Below are 21,039 nucleotides of genomic sequence, written 5' to 3' on the forward strand. Positions count from 1 at the left end.
GAACTATTATGCCTCGAAGTAATGTAGTTAAAGCCAGTGTACGTATACGGAGGTAGCAATGAACACTACACTACAAAAATGTTTTTGCCTATTACACAGAATGCAAAATAAGGGAAAAGAACAATACTTGAAAACAGAATAATATAAAACACAGGTAAATGACCTTTAATTTACATGTTTTCCCAGGCCAACAGAAAATAAATGAGGAAAGAAATAAGAAGAGTTTGATAGAACAAAACTGTATTGTCATTTTTTTTAAATTTGAAAAATCTTTGAACAAAAGCTCTTTTTACACCAACAAAAGTATGAAAACAACATAAAACAACATAACTTTTTCTCTATGATAAAGCAAGTTCTAAAAAAAAAATCACCCTAAATGGCAGAATTAAGAAGAAGACGTACTCGAAATAACTGCGTCTGAAATGTATTTCCCGAGAATAGAAAAAAAAATCTTTTTATGAGGAGTGATCTATAGACGCTCTCCCCAATTTATGATCGCTAGCGGAGCGCGTTTAAAGACGCCCTTCTATTTAGAGGGGTTATTACCTAAATAGAGGAATGTTTTTCTTTGAAGGGGGAAGGGGGTGACTCATTTTCAATAATACAATGCTGGCAAGAATTCAAGAGTGTTCTTGCCCTATGTGGGAGATTTAATAATTAATAAGTGCAAATGTATCATGAAGACATATATAAATTACAGCAGTGATGAGCAAACTTTTCAGAAGGCGGCCAAAGAAAAACGAAAAAGCTTTAAGTGGGCCAACATAATTTATTAAAAATAGCAATGTTACGTTTAACGAAATTATTGTCATACTAACCCAATTAGTGATCAAAAGATTTTGAAAAGGAATATGATGAATGAAATTGTGAACGAATTTCTAAAATTTTTCTTATAATCTGATTCGAGCTGGGATGCACTGATTCTTAAAAGTTAACTTCGACAGGTTAGGAACTGTCATGAGCCAAATATGGCCTGCGGGCCGTAGTTTGCACAATTTTGGTCTAAGCATTTCTTCGGCAAAACAAATTAATCTGAGAGGGGAAATAAATCAGTGCTATTCTATTGTTTAAATTCTTTGCAATACAACAAACGGCATTTGTAAATTCCCAGACTTCCACTCCGCTCTTATCACAAAAAGTACCGTTGACGAAAAACAAATAGGAACGTATACCTATTATCTTAAATTCAATTAATCAAAAGCTGTTATATTTTGTCTTTAAAATAGACCAAAAAGAAAAAAACAACAACATAAATGCTAATTTAATTTGCTATTCAAATTAGGCTAGCATATTGATGGAATGAAATGCCCATCAAAAATCAGACAGTGGAGTATCTAAATGATATGACGTAAAGACGGCTATATCAACTGGTAGAGTAATTAGCAGAGAATATATAAAAAATTTGAAATTTCCACAATACTCATTGGGTTGTTGAGAGAATATCTAGTTTACAAATTCTTTCACGATAAATATTGGAGACCATTCATTATCATGTATGTTTTTGTAGAAAAACATCTATGTAGAAGGGCATGACAAAAGTTTTTAGATATTCATTAAAAATCAATTTGTTTACATAAAACCTTTTATAATTTCCCAAAATAGTCTCCACAAACATCAATACACTTCTGTATTCTTAAAAACCACGAGTCAAATATTCTTTTAAAAATTCGTTTATTAAAATATCAGAAATTTCATTATTATAGCCTCTTCACTTGTTTAAAAGTGGCGTCCTCAAAGCTTTTTCTTGAGTTTTGTGAAGAAGACTAAGTCACACGGAGCTACATATGAAGAATAGGCCAGACGCGGTAGTATACAGTCACTTTCATATACTTCAATTTTGGTACTGTAAAAGTGATATACAAGAGCTTTATAATTATTCTATTACTCTTCCAATAGATAAAGTCACGTAACACAATACAATAGCAACGGTTAACAAAATGGAGGGAGAAAAGTGGACGCTCTAATAACTAGTATATATATATATATATATATACGGTGCCCGTACAACATCGTGTCCGTGGGTTTTCTCCCACATTGTCATTCCAACAATTCTTCCATCATCAATCACTTACTTTAATCATCGTCTCCCTTAGCCTCAAAAGGCATAATCGTGGGACGTTAAACTGAAAGATATGCGGTGCCTGTAAAGATTAAAGTCTTAGTGTCTTCGCTTTGCATGATTAAAAACGGTTTGTATATAGCAGAGAGCCCAAATTTGAAACACTTTGAGGTGACGAAGGTCAGGGACACAATATGTCCCGATTAATCGAGATGATCCTGTTCTCAGAACGCAAAATATTGTCCCGATTTCTTAACAAGAATAACATATTTTTGGTCCCATTTTTTCTACTACAATATGTATAATCTTTATAATTTACTTTAGCACAATGATTAATTAAAACTAATCAGAAGTGGCTGCTTATGGGGGAAGCAACATCGCTAAAAGCTAACATTTTATCATTACTATAGCCAGTTGAAGTTGAACACATTTTATCGCTACAAGCTTTATCTATACAGAAATTAAAGTAAATTTAAAGTTCTGTTGCCTTAGTTTATAGAGACAAAATGTTACCATTTTTCTGATGTGACTTCCCTCAAGAGCGGCCACTTCTGATAAGTTTAAAATAATCATTGTCCAAGAGTAAATTGTAAAGAATATTACATGTCCTTAAAAAACCAGTTGATTAGTACAATTTTCAACTCAAAATATTAGAGTGCCTCACGAACTGTTGTGTCTATAAATGCGTTACGTGACTTCCATCAATTGACAAACCCACGGAAGATCTTTCATAAATAATATATTTTCCATAAAGCATGGTTATCTTCATGCGTGTACAAAGACATGGTGTTTGTAGTTTCTTTTTTCCTTCTTTCTTTTTATTTTTAGGTAACCCGCTTTCTGATGCACTTATATATGTATCAAAAGCGATAAAATTAATTATGAAATATTTAGAAATCTAGCTTTATAATTTGTAGTAAAATAAAGTGTTTTTTTACAAACCTGTCTGATAACAGGCATGTTCCTCTATTCTTAAGTCACTCCCGGATAAATTTGTATGACACAGACCTATCGTCACATATTTGTCCCGGAATGGATCAACGCATGGGTATCCTATTCCAGGTACTCATTTTTAAAATTGTTGGTTGAATCCTTCATCCACATTGGAATAAGGGTAGAACGGGAAATTAAAGAAAAGAATCCCGACCGTACTGGAAATTGAACCCAGATCTTCTTATTGATTAAGTAAGTGTCTTTCTGAATACGTCTCTGCTGCTTTTTATAGTTACATGAGAGTTCGTTGTTCCAAAATTATTTCACCTTTTTATATTTGGTATTTTTTTTAAATAATTACTAGGGATGGTCGGATACTGACAAATCTTGAGAAATAGTCTAACTGGTTTGAATCATGTTGTCTGTATCCATCATTCTTCTTATGATTCCCTTTATTGGGCTACTAAACAGATAAGTAAACCGCCAGTGATTTCTGACATGTGAAAGTAGCTCTCAATCCAACAAAGTTTGGACTTCCCTGTCTAACAAATAATAATAATAATAATAATAATAATAATAATAATAATAATAATAATAATAATAATAATAATAATAATAATAATAATAGCTCTCAACGCTGCTGTAGTGACTAGAGCATGTCTTATATAGCCTCGATGCTGAAATGGGACGCTAAATGCGACCAACCAACCAACCAATAATAATAATAATAATAATAATAATAATAATAATAATAATAATAATAATAATAATTCTATATGTAATACAAAAGTATCTTCGTCTGTGTGTTCGTCAAGCAAATTCCAGAATGTTATGCAAGCTACAAAAGATTTAAGAGCTATGGGTTTCGTAAACTCCTAGGCGAAACATCTATATATTCTTAATAGACGAGCAAAAAAAAAACTTGTTACGAAACAACTAGAAATAAAAGCAAAGCGTTATTTAAAAGGCTTGACGTCATGAAACAAATTAAAGCAAATTTAATTTGTTATGTGAGACAAACAAGGAAAGGACAAAACTAAATACCATACTAAATCTTTTTTTGCTTGAAAACAAGAAAAAATGCATTCACATAAAAAGTTTATTCTTTTTCTTTCTTACGATAAAAGAACATAATTAATCAAGATCATCATTACTTCGTGTAATAGCTAAGTCTTTGGGGGAGAGAACAAGAGAACAAATCTCAAAGTCATAACACTTCAAGTGTCAGTACTTACCAAAGAAAGTGCCAAAGCTATTCCCTATAGCTGCACTAATAGCCCCATTAGCAAGAGCATCGAAACAGGCACTCAGGGCGCAAGCACATGCCGATGTACCAATCAAGTACTCCAGCACCATGTTCCAGCCAATCACAAAGGCGATAAATTCTCCGACTGTGACGTAACTGTACATGTAGGCCGATCCTGTTGTGTGAGGCACTCGAACGCCAAATTCAGCGTAACAAGCACCTGGAAAGACACGAATAAAGATAAATAAAGGAGGATATAAATTATCGACCAGCACTCTTATAAAGAAAAGAAAGAAAAAAGCATGAAAGAAGAAAGAAAGAAGGGAACTAAGACAATGGTAGTATAAAATTTAAATGCTTTTCTTCGTAGCATTAATGGCTATCATTAACTTTCAATTAGTGATTACGTTAAACTTGGAACTAGACTGTTTGACGTCTCATATAACTGAATGACCGAGAAATCAGATATTGCCAGAACTTAATGCATGCGAGCAATTAACAGGAATATCTTCTTAGGTGAAATCTCTATATTTTCTGTCTTAATACTTCCTTATAAATTTCACGGATAATAAACAGTATAGTTAAAATACATTTTAAAGCAAAGTGTAAAATTTTTCCTTAGAAAATGGATGACATACAGAAAGAACAAAAACGTATACTATTAATCCCTTTTGTTTGAAATATTTAAATTATAAATTATCCTTTCTGCTGATTTAATGGTTAGTCCGTGTATCTTTGGTGCACGTGGTCCCAGATTCGATTCCCTGTAGGAAATCTTTGGAATTTGAACGCATTACAGTCCTTCGGATTCCACCAAAAAATATGGACACATGTCTCATATAGCCTTAGTGCTCAAAAGAGACACTAACTTCTACTATATTAGGGGCTCGTGGAATGAGGATGGCGAAATCTCTATGATAGACTCAAACCCTATTGAAACCATAGCAGGAATTATGAGTATAGATTCAAAGTCTCCTCTCCTCTCTATCACTTGGATTTCCTCTTCTCTCCAAAGTCAAACAGCTCCTTCTTGGTACTATTTCTCTGGACATCGAATTAACTTTCTCGTGAATACGGAATATAATCATCCCCAAGATACTGTATCAAGTTTTTTTTTGTGTGTGTGTCAGAGATCAAAACAGAATCTTTCTTGATCTTTTCCTCCCGATTGTCTGTTTTTCCTCACGGCAATTACATCTGTCAGAGAATTCAAATTTTATGATGACGTAAGAGTAGTTTCTTCAATTTCAGAGGTTTTATCTTTCCTAGATCCAACCCGGGACGTGTCAACTTTTGTGATCGACATTTATTTTTATGCGTTGAGCGGGTACATACACGATGACCGACATTTGAATAATTGGCAGACCGTTTTCGCTCTGCTCTATAATATTTATTCTATCTTCAACGAAGTTTTGCTGATGGAGTTGCACAATGTTTCGACATTCGAGTACAGTGACATACATCAATATTGTGATGAAAGAATTCTCCAGTCACAGTTGAACTTTTCCCCTTATGCCGATGGTGGACATTTTTATTTAGGATTTTGGGATTAACGACATCATAGAGTTGGAGTAGTCGACTCGTATGGTATGACAGATAACACACGCATCGAAATATTGAAGCAACTAATTCACAAATTGTATTACAGACCTGGGGTTCCTGTCTCTCAACTCAGTGAGCTCTTATAAAAACATAGATGGTAATATAGCACAAAAGATTGTGGGACATATTGTGTCCTTTTCGCGATTTTTTTTTTTTTTAGCTACTGGTCGCGAAATACTTTTCTCACTAAATGATAATCAGATGTATCAGTATCGTCTCTAAATAATGACACAAATTTGTAGTGGTACGACACAACTGTCACCGTGATGCTTTTATATTCATTAGTGAATGTATATAATATTTGTTAACTTGAAAATCATTCGTTGTCTCTACGTTATTGTAAACCGTTATTAATATTTGGCACTAAATAAAAAACTTTTCAAACACAAATATTGATGTCCTAGAGAAAATAATTTTCCTTTTCTTCAATGTGACCCATGGGTGTTGTATTTTGTGCAGGTAAATGTGTATCATCTGGTTACACATATCCTTCTTAAGGTCACTGTAACGTATAGGCCTTTTTCTATAAATTTTAGAAAAAAGTTTCAATAATTTGACCTTTTGACCTTGAGAGTGATCATAGATGATTGATTCGGTTATTGGATTTCGGTATCCACCTAAGGTAACTATATACCCAATTTGAGCACCCTAGCTGTTATAGGTACAAAGTTATCTTGTTTACAGAGAAACGTATTTAATCCTATTTGCGAATTTGTATAGCTCGTACCTCGCCATACTAACTAAACTATAAGCTATTTGCTTTAAGACCTAATTTAAAGCAGAAAAAACCTATATCAAGACAAAGATGTTAGTTAGGAACTGCGGAAGTAAGCAGTAAGGGATTGTCTGAGAAGTCATATCAGTAAAAGTTTTAACCTATAAACTAGGGGATATTTTGTTTTCAAAATACCCTGTCTGTTAGCTACGGATATGTCGATTTCGAAATGGTACTACAATAACTTTTGTAACACTGGCAGATACATGTGTCTTCGATAACTAGGAGTGAAGCAATGGACTTCTTTGTAAACCCTTACAGAGCTCCGTAGTTTAAAGGTTAAACCCTCCGTAGTTTAATGGCTAATTTAATTGAGACAAGCGAAGGAGTACATCTTCATACTGCTTCAGAAAGCTCAATTCAATAATTAGTGCACCAGGTAAGCTTCCTTCCGTAGTGATAAAATTTCATTTTCTTCAATGTAACTTCTCTCAAGTGCTGAAACTTACCGATAATGGGAGAATGTATATGATAATAATAATTAGGATTCATATATTAAAAAAAAAGAGAAGACACTTTTGGTTTGAATAATAAGAGAGACTTTTCCATCGCAATTATATGATATAATAAAAGGTATTCAGTCCTTACCTTTTCTGTAAGAACATACTTTGTCTTAGTCATTTTGAAGGCGCAAGTAATAATAATAATAATAATAATAATAATAATAATAATAATAATAATAATAATAATAATAATAATAATAATAATAATAATAATAATAATAAATCGTTCTTTAAGAAATAAGCATCGCATCAAATAAACCTTACATAGTTTTATTGCATCAGCTAATGGTACTAATTCCGCAATATAACTGCACTGCCAAGCTAATTGGTATGACGATTTTATAGATTTTTTGGGCAATTACATGTTTAAGAATAAGACTGTTAAACACAAATTAACAAAGAGCTCCTCCGTGGCTAAGCGGTTAGCGTACGCGCCGTTGGCGCGGGAGACCCGGGTTCGATTCCCGGCGGGAGCTTATGTGGTTCGGATTCCACGTTAATCAGTAGGTCCACGTCTCATATAGCCTCGCTGCTGAACGGGACGTTAAACTCAAAATCAATTCAACTCAACAAATTAACAAATTACGGGACAATTCTACGTTCTGAAGAACATAATACTTTGTACACTCCCAGAACACAACTTCGTAATAAAGGACAATCTCGTAAAAAACAAGACATATATGAACTATAATAATAATAATAATAATAATAATAATAATAATAATAATAATAATAATAATAATAATAATAATAATAATAATGTATATTTGAGTAGATATGGAAGGGCAAAAGAGAGAACATTGGCTCAGTTGTAGATATCGTAACCATCTGTATTGGTTAAGTATCTTGATTTGATGGCAGTTGAAATGAGTTTTATAATGGTAACATAATGTAAGGAGTTCCTTCGGAATTGTTCATGCCTCATTCCATTACCTTCGTCCCTTATTTATTTTACATTATTCTACCATTATCTTTTACACCTCTATTGGTATCTCTAAAAGGAGAAAACCACAAACACAAAAAAAGCAAAAGATCTATTTTGAATAAGAATAAAAGGCAAGACTTATGCCTTGCATTTAAATTTAAGTTTGGTTGTCTTTAAGGGATAAGAAACTCAATATAGAATAGAAATGACAATAAACAATGCAAACGTAACATTAATAATATTTTCTTAGGATGACAAATAGTTATGCAAACATTTCAGTTGTGATTCAAGTCCCCACTTCTTATTATGATTATTCACGAAGGTAGAGCTCAACCCGTTTCTAACCTGTAATGACTTGAGTGATTGTGATTGTGCTCATAATCATAGTTTTAGTTCTAGATTGGTGTACTTCGTCACGAATACAAATCCAAAGTAAATTGAGTCCCACTTGGATCCTCATCTTCTTTCGCGTAGCCAATGACGGAAGAAGGATAGCACGACGACTGTATGGTAGAACGCACACCTCTGGCATAAGGGATCTTTAGTTCAGTCTAATGTCATGTGCGTTTTGTAGCGGTGGACAACATTGTGTCCCTGGATTTTCTCGGGGTTCCTTAGTTTCTTCCCAGATTTTCATTCTTTCATAATCAACCACTTTAATTACTCATCCGTCTCCTTTATTATACAAGGCGTAAGTATGGGATGTAAGACCAAATTCCATTTCCAATAAATGGTTTAAAGTAGAATCTATTGGGACTCTGATGAAATATTATCGTACTACAATAGAGATCCTAAAACTCGGCATTCGCTAACCCGGCACTTCGGATAAGTGGGCCACACTCTGGCAGGGCGAAAAAACTCCTCGCGCAGACCCGTTCAAGATCATTGTCCTCTCTTATCAGGTAAACTACTGTATAGTGTGTATTCATTAATTTTCATTTTCATGTATAGTAAAGGCTCTATGCCTCCATAAAGTATGTACTTTTCCTTTGTTTAAGGGTAATTGGGCAGTTTATTCTCTGTTGTATGCTCAAGCAACTAATAAATACAAGTACAGTACTGTACTTTCTGAGGAAACACTCATACTTATTCTTTTCAAACTCCATACTTATTCCCGACAACCCGGCATTTCATAAACTCGGCCACCCTTAGGCCGAGTTTTCGCGACTCCACTGTATATCATATAATCAGCGGCGCAAATTTATCTTCAACATTGGGGGAGGGGGAGGGGGACAAGTAAGACCGTTTCTTTTCTTCTTTTCTTTTTTTTCTTTTTTTCCTTTTTTGTTAAGCGATGATCAAAATAATCGAATAGAAGTGGAAGCCGCTATAAAGAAATTAAAGAAACACAAATCTCCGGGTGTAGATGAAATTCCGGCTGAGTTAATTTTAGCTGGAGGCGAAAAATTGTGGAACAAGATACACAAACTCATTCTCATTATCTGGAACAAGGAAGAATTGCCACAAGAGTGGAAAGAGTCAATCATTGTTCCAATTCACAAGAAAGGCGACAAAACTGACTGTAATAATTATCGAGGCATTTCTCTTCTGTCAACATCCTATAAAATCCTTTCAAATATTCTGTTAGCAAGATTGACCCCATACGCAGATGAAATTATTGGAGATTATCAGTGCGGATTTAGACGAAATCGATCAACTATCGACCAAATATTTACCATTCGCCAAATACTCGAAAAGAAGTGGGAATACAATACCCCGGTACCTCAACTATTTATTGATTTTAGAAAGGCTTACGACTCGGTTAGGAGGGAAACATTATACAACGTTCTTACAGAGCTTGGAATACCGAGAAAGCTAATTAGATTAATTAAGATATGTTTAAATGAATCCCAAAGTAAAGTCCGGGTAGGAAAATTTTTGTCCACGAGCTTCCACGTCAAAAATGGCCTGAAACAAGGAGATGCGTTGTCGCCATTATTATTTAACTTTGTGCTGGAATACGCCATAAGGAAAATCAAAGATAGCAACCAGGGCCTAGAGTTGAACGGCATTCACCAGGTTATGGCATATGCTGATGATGTAAATTTAATAGGGGATGATAGGAGAACAGTAGAAATAAATGCAGAGATATTATTAAACGCTTGCAGGGACATGGGTTTACAAGTAAATGCAGAGAAAACTAAATACATGGAAGTGCGTCGGGACCGTAATACGGCAAATTGTGGATGCGTTAAAATATTAAATAATACTTTTGATAAAGTGGATACTTTCAAATATTTAGGATCAATATTAACAGACGAAAATCATATTCACGAAGAAATTAAATGTCGACTAAAAGCAGGGAATTCGTGTTACTATTCGGTTCAAAATCTCTTGTCGTCGCGAATTCTGTCGAGGAATTTGAAGCTTAAAATATATAAAACGATAATCATGCCTGTTGTTCTGTATGGTTGCGAAACATGGTCGCTTACTCTGAGGGAAGAACATAGACTGAAAGTATTTGAGAACAGGATCCTGAGAAGAATATTCGGACCCAAGAGGAACGAGAATGGGGAATGGCGGAAGCTTCATAACGAGGAACTACATAGTTTATACGGTTTACCCAACATTGTTAGGGTCGTCAAGTCCAGGAGGCTTAGGTGGGCAGGTCATGTAGCTAGAATGGAAGAAAGTAGAAACGCTTTCAAAGTCTTGACTGGTAGACCCATAGGAAAACGACCATTAGGAAGACCTAGGCGCAGATGGGAGGATAATATTAAGATGGATCTCGCAGAGATAGGAATACAAAGTAGAAACTGGATCCAATTAGCTAAGGATAGAAGTCAGTGGAGAGCTTTTGTGAACGCGGCACTGAACCTCCGGGTTCCATAGGCCATAGAGTTAGTTAGTTAGTTAGATGGTCAAAATAATTGTGAAGTTGAGAAACAGTGTGGAGCAGACTTGTCTTCAACATTGAGAGGCGGGCAGATTTGAGGCTTATTGTGGGGTGACATCAATTTCATCTCACTTTCCTTTGTGGCAATCGGACACAAATCATCACATTTTTTCACAAGAAACACATTTCAAATCGGATTATTGGAGGGCACAGTCCCCCGATTTCCAAGATTGGAGAGGACATTTGCCCCGTCATCCCCCCGGGATTTGCGCCAGTGCACATAATCGAAGGCAAATAAGAAAGTTTCTAAATACTCTGCTATTTATTGAGTTAGTACTGGTAATTGAACTGCTTTAATAAGCAAAACATTGTGAATACGTATTCAACAGTAAAATAAAGTTTCTTGTAAAGAAAGAAATGTACCATATCAATCTCTAATACAAGTAATAAAAGAAAATTGTAAGTAGAAAGCAAACATTTTTACTGCAAACAAATCTGAAGAAAGGAAAATTAGAACACAAAAACACAGAGACCGTGCAGTGGCAGACTGAAACGAAAGAAATAATTTTGGCAAGTCACGAAATATTATCTTTTATCTTTTGTAGATCTTCAGGTAGTTCAACATCACGACATTCTTCATGTGCTTCCTCAACCAGTTCTTTCTTGCTTTATTTTCTTCTTTTTTTTAAACTTTCCTTTTATTCCTTCCGTGATAGTTTCACCTTGAACTCACTTTCTTGTTTCTTCTCCCCCCCCCCCCATAAAAGACAGGGTAAATTTTCTTTTCTATTACGAGTTATGTCGGGTCATCTAGGATAGATGGTTATGTAGTAGCTAAACATGCAGAGACTAAAATTACATACTTTAAAATTGATTTTTTTTTTTGCATAACGTAAAGAACAGAATACTCTTCACAGTGATATTACTCCGACTTACGATATTGATCTGATCCAAAAAGTTGAAAATTTCGTGGCTCGGACTGAATTTTCTCATATAAAATACAGGAAATCACTTTAATTCTTCAACATCCCAAGATAAGGCTTATCATATTAAAAAAAAATGAATTTGTAATCTTGGTTACAATACTTTTGATAAAGTGAATACTTTCAAATATCTACGACTACTATTAATAAACGAAAACCATATTCACGGAGAAATTAAATGTCGAATAACAGCAGGGAATTCGTTATTATTCAGCTCAAAATCTCTTGTTGTCGCGAATTCTGTTGAGGAATTTGAAGTTTAAAATATATCGATGGTTGGGCGCCAAAAAGGCGTAACTGCAATTTTATTAGTTTAGAGGCTTAAGTGATATGTGCCTCTCTGGCACAGAACCAAATGCTAGTAACTCAGTTATACCTTTATATCTTTTTCGAATAACGTTCCAAGGTTAGAGATTTTCATTAAGGCGTCTTGGTACAAGAAAACTCAATCCATTATACATGTCCTCATAGCATACATATTATATGAAACGCTAACTACACCTATTGTTCTGTATGGTTGCAAAACATGATCACTTATTCTGAGGAAAGAACGTAAACTGAAAATATTTGAGAACAAGATTCTGAGACTAATATTCGGACCCAAGAGGAACGGGAATGGGGAATGGCGGAAACTTCATAACGAGCAACAACATAATTTGAACCGTTGACCAAACATTGTTAGGGGTCATGAAATCTAGAAGGCTCAGGTGGACAGGTCATGTAGTCAGAATGGAAGAAAGTAGAAACGCTCTCAAAGTCTTAACTGGAAGTCCAATCGGAAACGATCATTAGGAAGACTTAGATATAGATGGGAGGACAATATTGAGATGTATCTCGCAGAAATATGAATACAAAGCAGAAACTGCCTTCAGTTGGCTAAGGTTAGAAATAAGTGGAGAGCTTTTTTGAACGCGGCATTGAACCTCCGGGTTCCACAGGCTTACAGTTAACTAGTTATCTTGGTGTTCAATTATAACTTTTAAACTAATGAACATAAATAACTGAAATTTTGTAGCATGTTAGTATTGGAAGGAGGACATTGTCTGACATACTCTGTGATTGCAGACCCAATATAAAATTTTATTTTTTCAAAATTTCAGGTTATTAGATATTTCGTTACTACATTTAAAACAAAAAAAAATTCCAATACTACACTTATTATGTAATATTGCAAATTAAGGATACTAGAGTAACACAAATATAGAGAAACCATTAACTTTTAAAGGCTCCTATAACAGTAATAATGGAAGTGAAACGGACGTGGTAATGGATATTCAAAATATAAACTATTTTTCCAGTGTTCAAATAATTGATATTCGAACAAGGGATTCGTCGAATGTTCAAATAATGTATTTTCGTATAAGAGATTCTTCGAATATTCAGATAATGGATATTCGACTAAGGAATTTTTCGTATTGAAATAATGGCTATTCAAATGAGTAAGGAATTTTTTCGAATATTCACCTAATGGATATTCGAGTAAGTAGTAGAGTTTGCGAATATTCAAATAATGGATATTGAAGTAGGGGATGTTTCGAATATTAGAATAAAATTTATTGTTCAAATAATTATTCGGACAGAGAGAAATAATTCGAATAATTATTTAAATAATTTTAACAGCAATAATCTGAACCACTCTTACGTCTTCAATACTTTTAAACGGAACAATCGAATCTGAGACCTTGCGCAGATAAACACGTGTGATGGGCAATAGATCAGCGAGAAGCGTATTAACTTATTGGTGCGTATTCTAATATGTTCAGATTCTCAGAAGACGATTCATAAAAAAAATATGGTGGAAATGTGTTGAGAATTGTGTCGGACATGTGGATTACGTTTCCGCTATGTGAGTGTGCATGGTTTTAAGTTTTATAGAAACTTTGTAGATGCTTCTTACTCTTAAGAGATAAACTTTTAAAAACAATTGGCAACAAAAATTGTAACAAAGTCTTGGAAGAGAACTATAACTTTTTAACTCTCGAATTACACTAATGAGTAACACAAGGAACATATTTAATTATAAATTAAACACTGGTTAATTATATTTAGTGTTGATCGATATTCTAATAATAATAATCAGAATTTATATGCTATTTTATTATTAACAGTATTGTTCATGTTATGCATTATCTATCTATCTATCTATCTATCTATCTATCTATCTATCTATCTATCTATCTATCTATCTATCTATCTATCTATCTATCTATCTATCTATCTATCTATCTATCTATCTATCTATCTATGTGTGTGTGTGTGTGTGTGTGTTGAAAGTTTGGGAAAAAGATATTAAACCCTGAACAAATAACTACAATATATATGTAACATATGCTTTGGATATTTTGAAATGTATGCACTTTATTTCACATTACGAGCATAGTTTTTGTGGTTGCTTCTCTTGAGTCATGTAAAAGATAATAAAAAATTAACAATATATCGGCAAATTCTCGCGGTTCACGTCAGTTTTGTAATTTTGTGTTGAACTCATTTATTGTTTAGTTTTAAATATTTTTTTTTTCATTTTCTCATTTTGAAGCTTGTGGAATCCCCCGTGGCTTAGAAGCACACATAGGAATTGTAATCCATCGGCAGCTCGTCATGCATGAACATAGTTTTTTTTTTTTTTAATTTAAGTTTTGGACCATTGGGACGATCCATAAGTAATTAACGTTGATGGAGAATATTGATGGAACAATATTGACTGAGAAAGCAATTCGAGGCCAGCGCTCGAAAGATACTATGGGAAGAGGTAATACTGCTTCTGTTACTCCGTTATCACTCTTGCTTCCGTTAATAATAATAATAATAATAATAATAATAATAATAATAATAATAATAATAATAATAATAATAATAATAATAATAATATCCATGTTTTAATCAAGGCTTTTCAGTTGTTCGTGTTGTGTCATGTATAGTAAGAACCAACGAAATGTAATAAACCAGTGCTAAAATAATTGTTTATATTACTTACATATATAAGAGTACTTCCGCAGAAGAAAAACCTGACCATTATATTTTATGTACAAGATATGATTAAAAAGTACGGTGAATGTTGTTGCATAGTGTCACCTATAGACGTTGTATCCATTTAAACTAGTAAGCTCGGTAGCCTAAACTTTTGGTACAGTCAGCGTCGAGTTTGAACAAGTTGTGATATGTTAGTTGGTTTCTAGAAGCAGAAGAGTGAGGACGTGTTAAGAGCATCTGTCGTGTGCCAACATTAAGTTTAGTTTTAAGCTGAAAAATAAACGCCAAAGAAAGTCACGAAATGTCAAAAATCAGTATATGGCGATGAAAGTATTAAAGACTGTTTACAAGTGGTATGTGCGATTCAAACGCGGCAAGAGGTCGGTTGAAAACGAGCAACGATCGAGACGCCCTTCGACGTCAAAAACAGATGAAAACGTGCAAAAAATGGCACAAATGATTTGTTCATCACATGAATGACTATTTGAGAGGTTTCCGAAGAACTAAACATTTCGTATGGGTCTGTGAAAAGTATTTAAACCGCCGATTAAATGGGCAAATGGTTTCCTTCTTCACCACGAAAATGCGTCGAGCCACAACTTGTGCCACAACCACGAGTTTTTTGCCGGAAAAATATTCCTTTCTGTAGGGGTAAAAGTGGATTTGAAAAGGTAGGAGGACGCATGACATGCTGGGCTTATCTTTGCCCATTGTATTATTTTAGGAAGTGAGGGAACGCCATAGACATTTTTTGGAAGTGGAAGTGGAGCAACGGCATCGCCTCGCGTTCCCTCTCACTTTTATCCCTGCCTGTCTCTCCATATTCGCTGTGCTTTCCAGATATAGCACGCTACGACTTCTGTCTCTTCCCCAAAATTAAAACCGTGCTTAAAGGAAAACGTTTTTACATCTTTTCTGACATTGAGTGAGCCATGACAGAGTAACTGAACGCCCTTCGAAAACAAGCCTTCCAGAAATGCTTCCAGTCATGGATTTAACGTTAGGATAAGTGCGTTGCTAGCCAAGGACAGTTCTTTGCAGGAGATTAAATCAAATTCCATGTAAGATTATTACTTTGTTTCTAATCAAAATATTTACGGCCGTATTTTTTGATCACACCTAGTGAATTCAATTCAGTCACCCTGTGCTTGGATCTCGGTAGGTATATCGTCCAACGGATGCGCTCTTATTGGGAAGTGGATTGGAACCAGTGCCACGAAAATAAACTCCGCAGAGTAAAATCAATTTTGGGTCATTGACAGACATCGTCACGTACTAGTCACCGAAATGAAGTAATCCTGATTTGATTGCTTATCGAATACTCTGATTTTGACTCGTTCCCATTTAGTGCCTGGCGCTAACCACCCATATTGTGAAGACTAAATCGTTTCACTGGCATGAGTATTCGGCACATTCTTGTAGAATGACCAGAGTACTCGATCTCCGAGAACATTTAGGACTACTTAAAGATTTTAATCAGATTTTGGGGGGATAATGTGGTTTTTAGTGACCGTATTATTACCATTATTCGTACAATTTGAATGTTTAGTATACTCTAGAGAATTCTAATTTTAGATTTTCTCTGTTATGAGTTTCTATTATTGCAATTTTTGAGTAATTTTCTTGTTATATGGTTTAGATTTTTCCTATTTATTCCTTTATCCTTTTCATACTTATTTTCTCACTTTTGTTGCTTTTTGTTCATTCTCTTAATTTATAGATCTTGTATTTGATTTACAGTCCGGTTTAAACCTTTTGACGTTTCGCTAAAGCCAATAGCGCTGAAGAGCGACGTTGTCAGATTTTATTTCCTTTTGTGTACAAGAATAATGCGAAACATTTCTTTCGTGAAACACAGATGGGAGAACGAAGTGAACCTTGAAACCAAGAGGGTGAAACAATAAATACTGGTCTAGATTGACTTGTGTATGAAGAAGCTATCTTACAATAAAATAACGAACCACTCTGCGTAGAATCATGCTTTTTCCCCCTAATTATTTAGAAATGATTTTCTTTTTTCCTAAACATACACTAACATTATATGAACAAAGACGTTTTTGAGTGCAAATAATGTTTATTTCAAGCATCGACTGTTAGACAACTTCGTGTAACCTTCATTGGATATTGCAAAAAAGAGGCTACGCCTTAAACGTCAAGAGATTTGAACTAGACACTAGAAGTTTTATTGTTAGTGTTTAATATACAGTTTGTGTAGAGTTCAGTGCTTATAGTGACGTGGGCAAATAACTTCGCTGCTGTTGTCCCCATTAAACTTCGACAAATCAATCTTAGTTTTAGGGTTAGGAAGAAAATTCAAACCTTGCTGAATAACTTTAAAAAATATATTGTATTTGGCTTTGATTAGTATGATACTACTCTAGATTTATGTGTATAAATTAGCATGAACGGACGAGAAGAAGGGCGTAAATCCAAACATAGCTTTTTCTTTGCCAGGATGATATAAGAACCATAAAACACATAAAGCCTTTGAAATCTCGAATTTGATTTATTTAACGATCGGAAGGCTTTTTCTTTTTTTCCCTTTTGTTACTCAAAAGAAAAAAAGAGAAACGCACCTGTGCTGTGAATGAAGAGAAAGTTTTTTTTCAGAGCCCAGAAAGATTTCCGTTTCCATAACATAGGTGGAAAAATTCCGAAAATGAAAGATTCTTACTATGGCTTGGAAGTCCATGACATAAAAATGTATAGGTAAAGACCAATAAAATGCACTTAAAACATAGAAAACTGATCTAAAAGGTATGAATATGACAATTAAATTGGCAATTGTAACTTTAAAAGATTACAACAAATATAGTATATAATGGGCATCGTGTTCGCGTAACAAGAAAAAATAAGGCATTTTCTTCATTTAAAATATGTAAGGTTGAGTTTAAATAAAATTAGCCAAATAAAATATAAACTTAAATAATTTAATACCCAAGACAAATACACCAAAATTTTCAGCGTAAAGTACACTTCTTCCCTGCATCTCAGCCTACTATCTAGCATGGTGTGTTTTCATATTATACATGTTACTGCAAAGATAAAGAAATAATACCTCCTCGTAATTCGCGTAATTATTGTTTAGAATTAACAAATTGCATATGAAATATCAGAAGTGAAAATAATTGATTGAGTGATTCATTTGGTGTTTAGCGTCCCTTTCAGCAGCGAAGGTATATAAGACATGGACCTACAACTTAACGTGAGACCCGAACCACATGAGCTCCCACCAGGAATCGAAGTCAGGGCTCGCACACTAAATACGTCTATTCTAACCGCTTAGCCACGAGGGAGCTCTAGATGATTTTTCAGCAGACATACAGATCATGATGCCGTTTACTAGAAATCGATATTTCAAGCCGTTCCAGAGATATAATAAACATTGGTAAAGTTTCCATGATTAAAATCATGTAATTGCGAAAATTTGTTCTAGTTACAACCACCAAAAACGGCTGTAATGTTATAAAAGCACAAGAAAGCAACACATACATAATTTGAAGCAATATAACATTCTCTACTCGTGTTTTCTCTATTTTCGGAACAGTTTGAGATATTAAATTACTGTAAACATCATTATGATTTTTGTTTAGTAAAATTACTGTAAACCTAATTGTGATTTTTGTGTTCTGTGAAATTCCTGTAAACATCATGATTTTTGTGTTAATTGAAATTGCTTTAAACATCATTGTGACTTTGTGCTAATTGAAATTCTGTAGACATCATTGTGATTTTTGTGTTTAGTGAAATTGCTGTAAAAATCATTGTGATTTTTGTGTTTATTGAAATTGCTGTAAACACCATTATGATCTTTGTTTATTGAAATTGCTGTAAACATCATTATGATCTTCGTTTATTGAAATTTATCTACGTGATTAGATGTGATATTTATCTGAGCTTTTTTGCATGAAAGACTTTTCTGTTTTTAAGAAGAGTTGAGTTAATCTCGTCTCGAAAAAGTGTGATGTCTCGTCTCCCCTAGAGATTCCATCCATAGTTCTTTTGAGTCGGTGTCCATGGATATGCCGTTCACATAACAAGGAGTTAAAAATTACGATAACACAGAAGAAAGAAAAGAAAGAAAGCAGTAAAATAATCGATGAAATATTTTTGTTTCTCAAATTGTATACATGTACTTGACCTACGCAGTTTCTTCATATTTTCTGTAACAGTTGCTTTCTAACTTTAATCCGACTGAAAGAAAAGAAGCAACACTGAGCGAGAGATTCTGTTTTTGCTTGGTGGCCATTGATCGAGTAGAAGTCCCAAGTGGCCCCGAGGTCTCCGACTGCCATCCATAACTTTTATATTCTTTTTTCCCTTGTTTTTCCTTCTCCTGCCATTGGTGTGTACCTATCTGCTCTTATTCTTCTACCCTGTAGCAAGCAATCTTCCACCGTGTTTTTTGTCTCTAGTGCTTCGTAAGACTTCTGAATATATCGATCGATCCAATGAGTTCACCCTTCTTCTTGATCCCTTTAGGTTTCTTTGTTCTCTTTCGTTACTTTGTCTTCAACGTCGAGAGAGAGAGAGAGAGAGAGTCTACCAAAAGTTAACGTCACTGCTAGCAATATGTCGTCATTCAAAGCAAATACTCATATGGAAAGAAAGCTGACCTTTCTGTGTCTTGTGTTATTTTTCTTTTCGGCTTTGCATTATGTTTCTTTCCAAAGCATTGGGTTTTCTTTCTTTTTCCCAGCTTTTGTTGGAATATGAATGATCTTTCCGTGAAGCACGTGTAAAAGACAGGATCAGTTTTCGAATCTGTGGTATTAAGTAAATATTTCTTCAGAAAAGTCGCGACCGTCGCTTGTTCTCTATAATATTAGTATAGTTGATCTTACCATGTTTTTGTCAAGTATTTGCCTTGCTAAAATAAGCAAAATTTGAACGTTCAGTAGGATGTGTAAATTTGTTCAGTTTGTATAAACTTTTGTTTTGATATTATTATTTCTTTCATTTTCAGAACGTCTCATTTCATTTTCACATATATTTCATTTAATGAAAATATAGGGCTATTCAAAATGCGCGCCAGTTTTGTTACATCAAATTATGAACTTTATTTTTTTCAAAACACACTAACAAAATTCACAATCACGTTCGTTATACATTTCGATTTTAGGTATGATGAGTGACGTCGGGCATATGACCTCCTCTACTGCGCTGGCATGCAATAACACTAACCGATTACACTGAACTAACAGCCACACTCTCACGAACCATCTCAATGTTTTGCTCAGAACGACCACTACGATGACGCCCAGGACTTTTAATGCTCACTGTTGAATCCGTTTCAATGAACTTTTCTTAAGTCTGCGAACTGTTGATTCATTCGGTGCCTCATTTCGCCTTAGAACTACGCAAAGTCGGTTCGTAGTTGCTGTATAACACTCTCCGTTGCTGCATAAACTGCTCCATGGCTAGGCACAGACTGAAGAAATGCGAGAATTTCAGACAAAGGCGATAATCAGAATGTTTATGCTTAGAGCAAAAATTAAAAACAATGACGGCAACCAAGAAACAAAAATTTTCCACACGATCCATAACCGGAGCACTTTTTGAATAACCCTATACTTGGTATTCAGGGCTTCAGTTCATTGTTTGCTTTTTAATTTATTGAAGCTTAGTATGTCTTTTCAGCACCAAGGCTATGTAAGACTTAGAATTCGATCCACCGCAATGCGGTGAAATTTTAATAATATACCGCCGGGAATCGCGCAAGCACTAGTTACTAAACCAGCAAGGATAATTTGGAGGTTCAGTTCAGAATACAAAGATTCACTGCACAAAGTGATAAGCTTATATATGTACTATAAATATAATTTTGTAATCGAGTAATCAAGTGTTAATACAAATAATCTTCTCGATTACAGTACTGGACAAATCTCACTCATCAACATCCAAACAAATAGTCTTCCCGATTACAGCCCTGGACAAATCTCACTCATCAACATCCATACAAATAATCTTCCCGATTACAGTCCTGGACAAATCTCACTCATCAACATCCATACAAATAATCTTCCCGATTACAGTCCTGGACAAATCTCACTCATCAACATCCATACAAATAATCTTCCCGATTACAGTCCCGGACACAAATCTCACTCATCAACATCCATACAAATAATCTTCCCGATTACAGTCCTGGACACAAATCTCACTCATCAATATCCATACAAATAATCTTCCCGATTACAGTCCTGG

The 21,039-nt window shown here is 34.5% G+C and overlaps 1 protein-coding gene across 1 annotated transcript in view; it reads right to left on the reverse strand.

The window, feature by feature from the left end:
- Positions 1-21,039, reverse strand: part of LOC145668636 (solute carrier family 7 member 14-like) — a 765,309-nt gene that overhangs the window by 229,410 nt on the left and 514,860 nt on the right. The window contains exon 4 of the mRNA XM_081736680.1: positions 4,228-4,458. Within this exon, the coding sequence (XP_081592806.1) occupies positions 4,228-4,458 (231 nt within the window). The remainder of the gene's footprint in view (positions 1-4,227; positions 4,459-21,039) is intronic.

The sequence above is a fragment of the Thermobia domestica genome, chromosome 13, assembly GCF_964235325.1.
Source record: "Thermobia domestica chromosome 13, izTheDome1.hap1.1, whole genome shotgun sequence".
Taxonomy (NCBI): Eukaryota; Metazoa; Arthropoda; class Insecta; order Zygentoma; family Lepismatidae; genus Thermobia; species Thermobia domestica.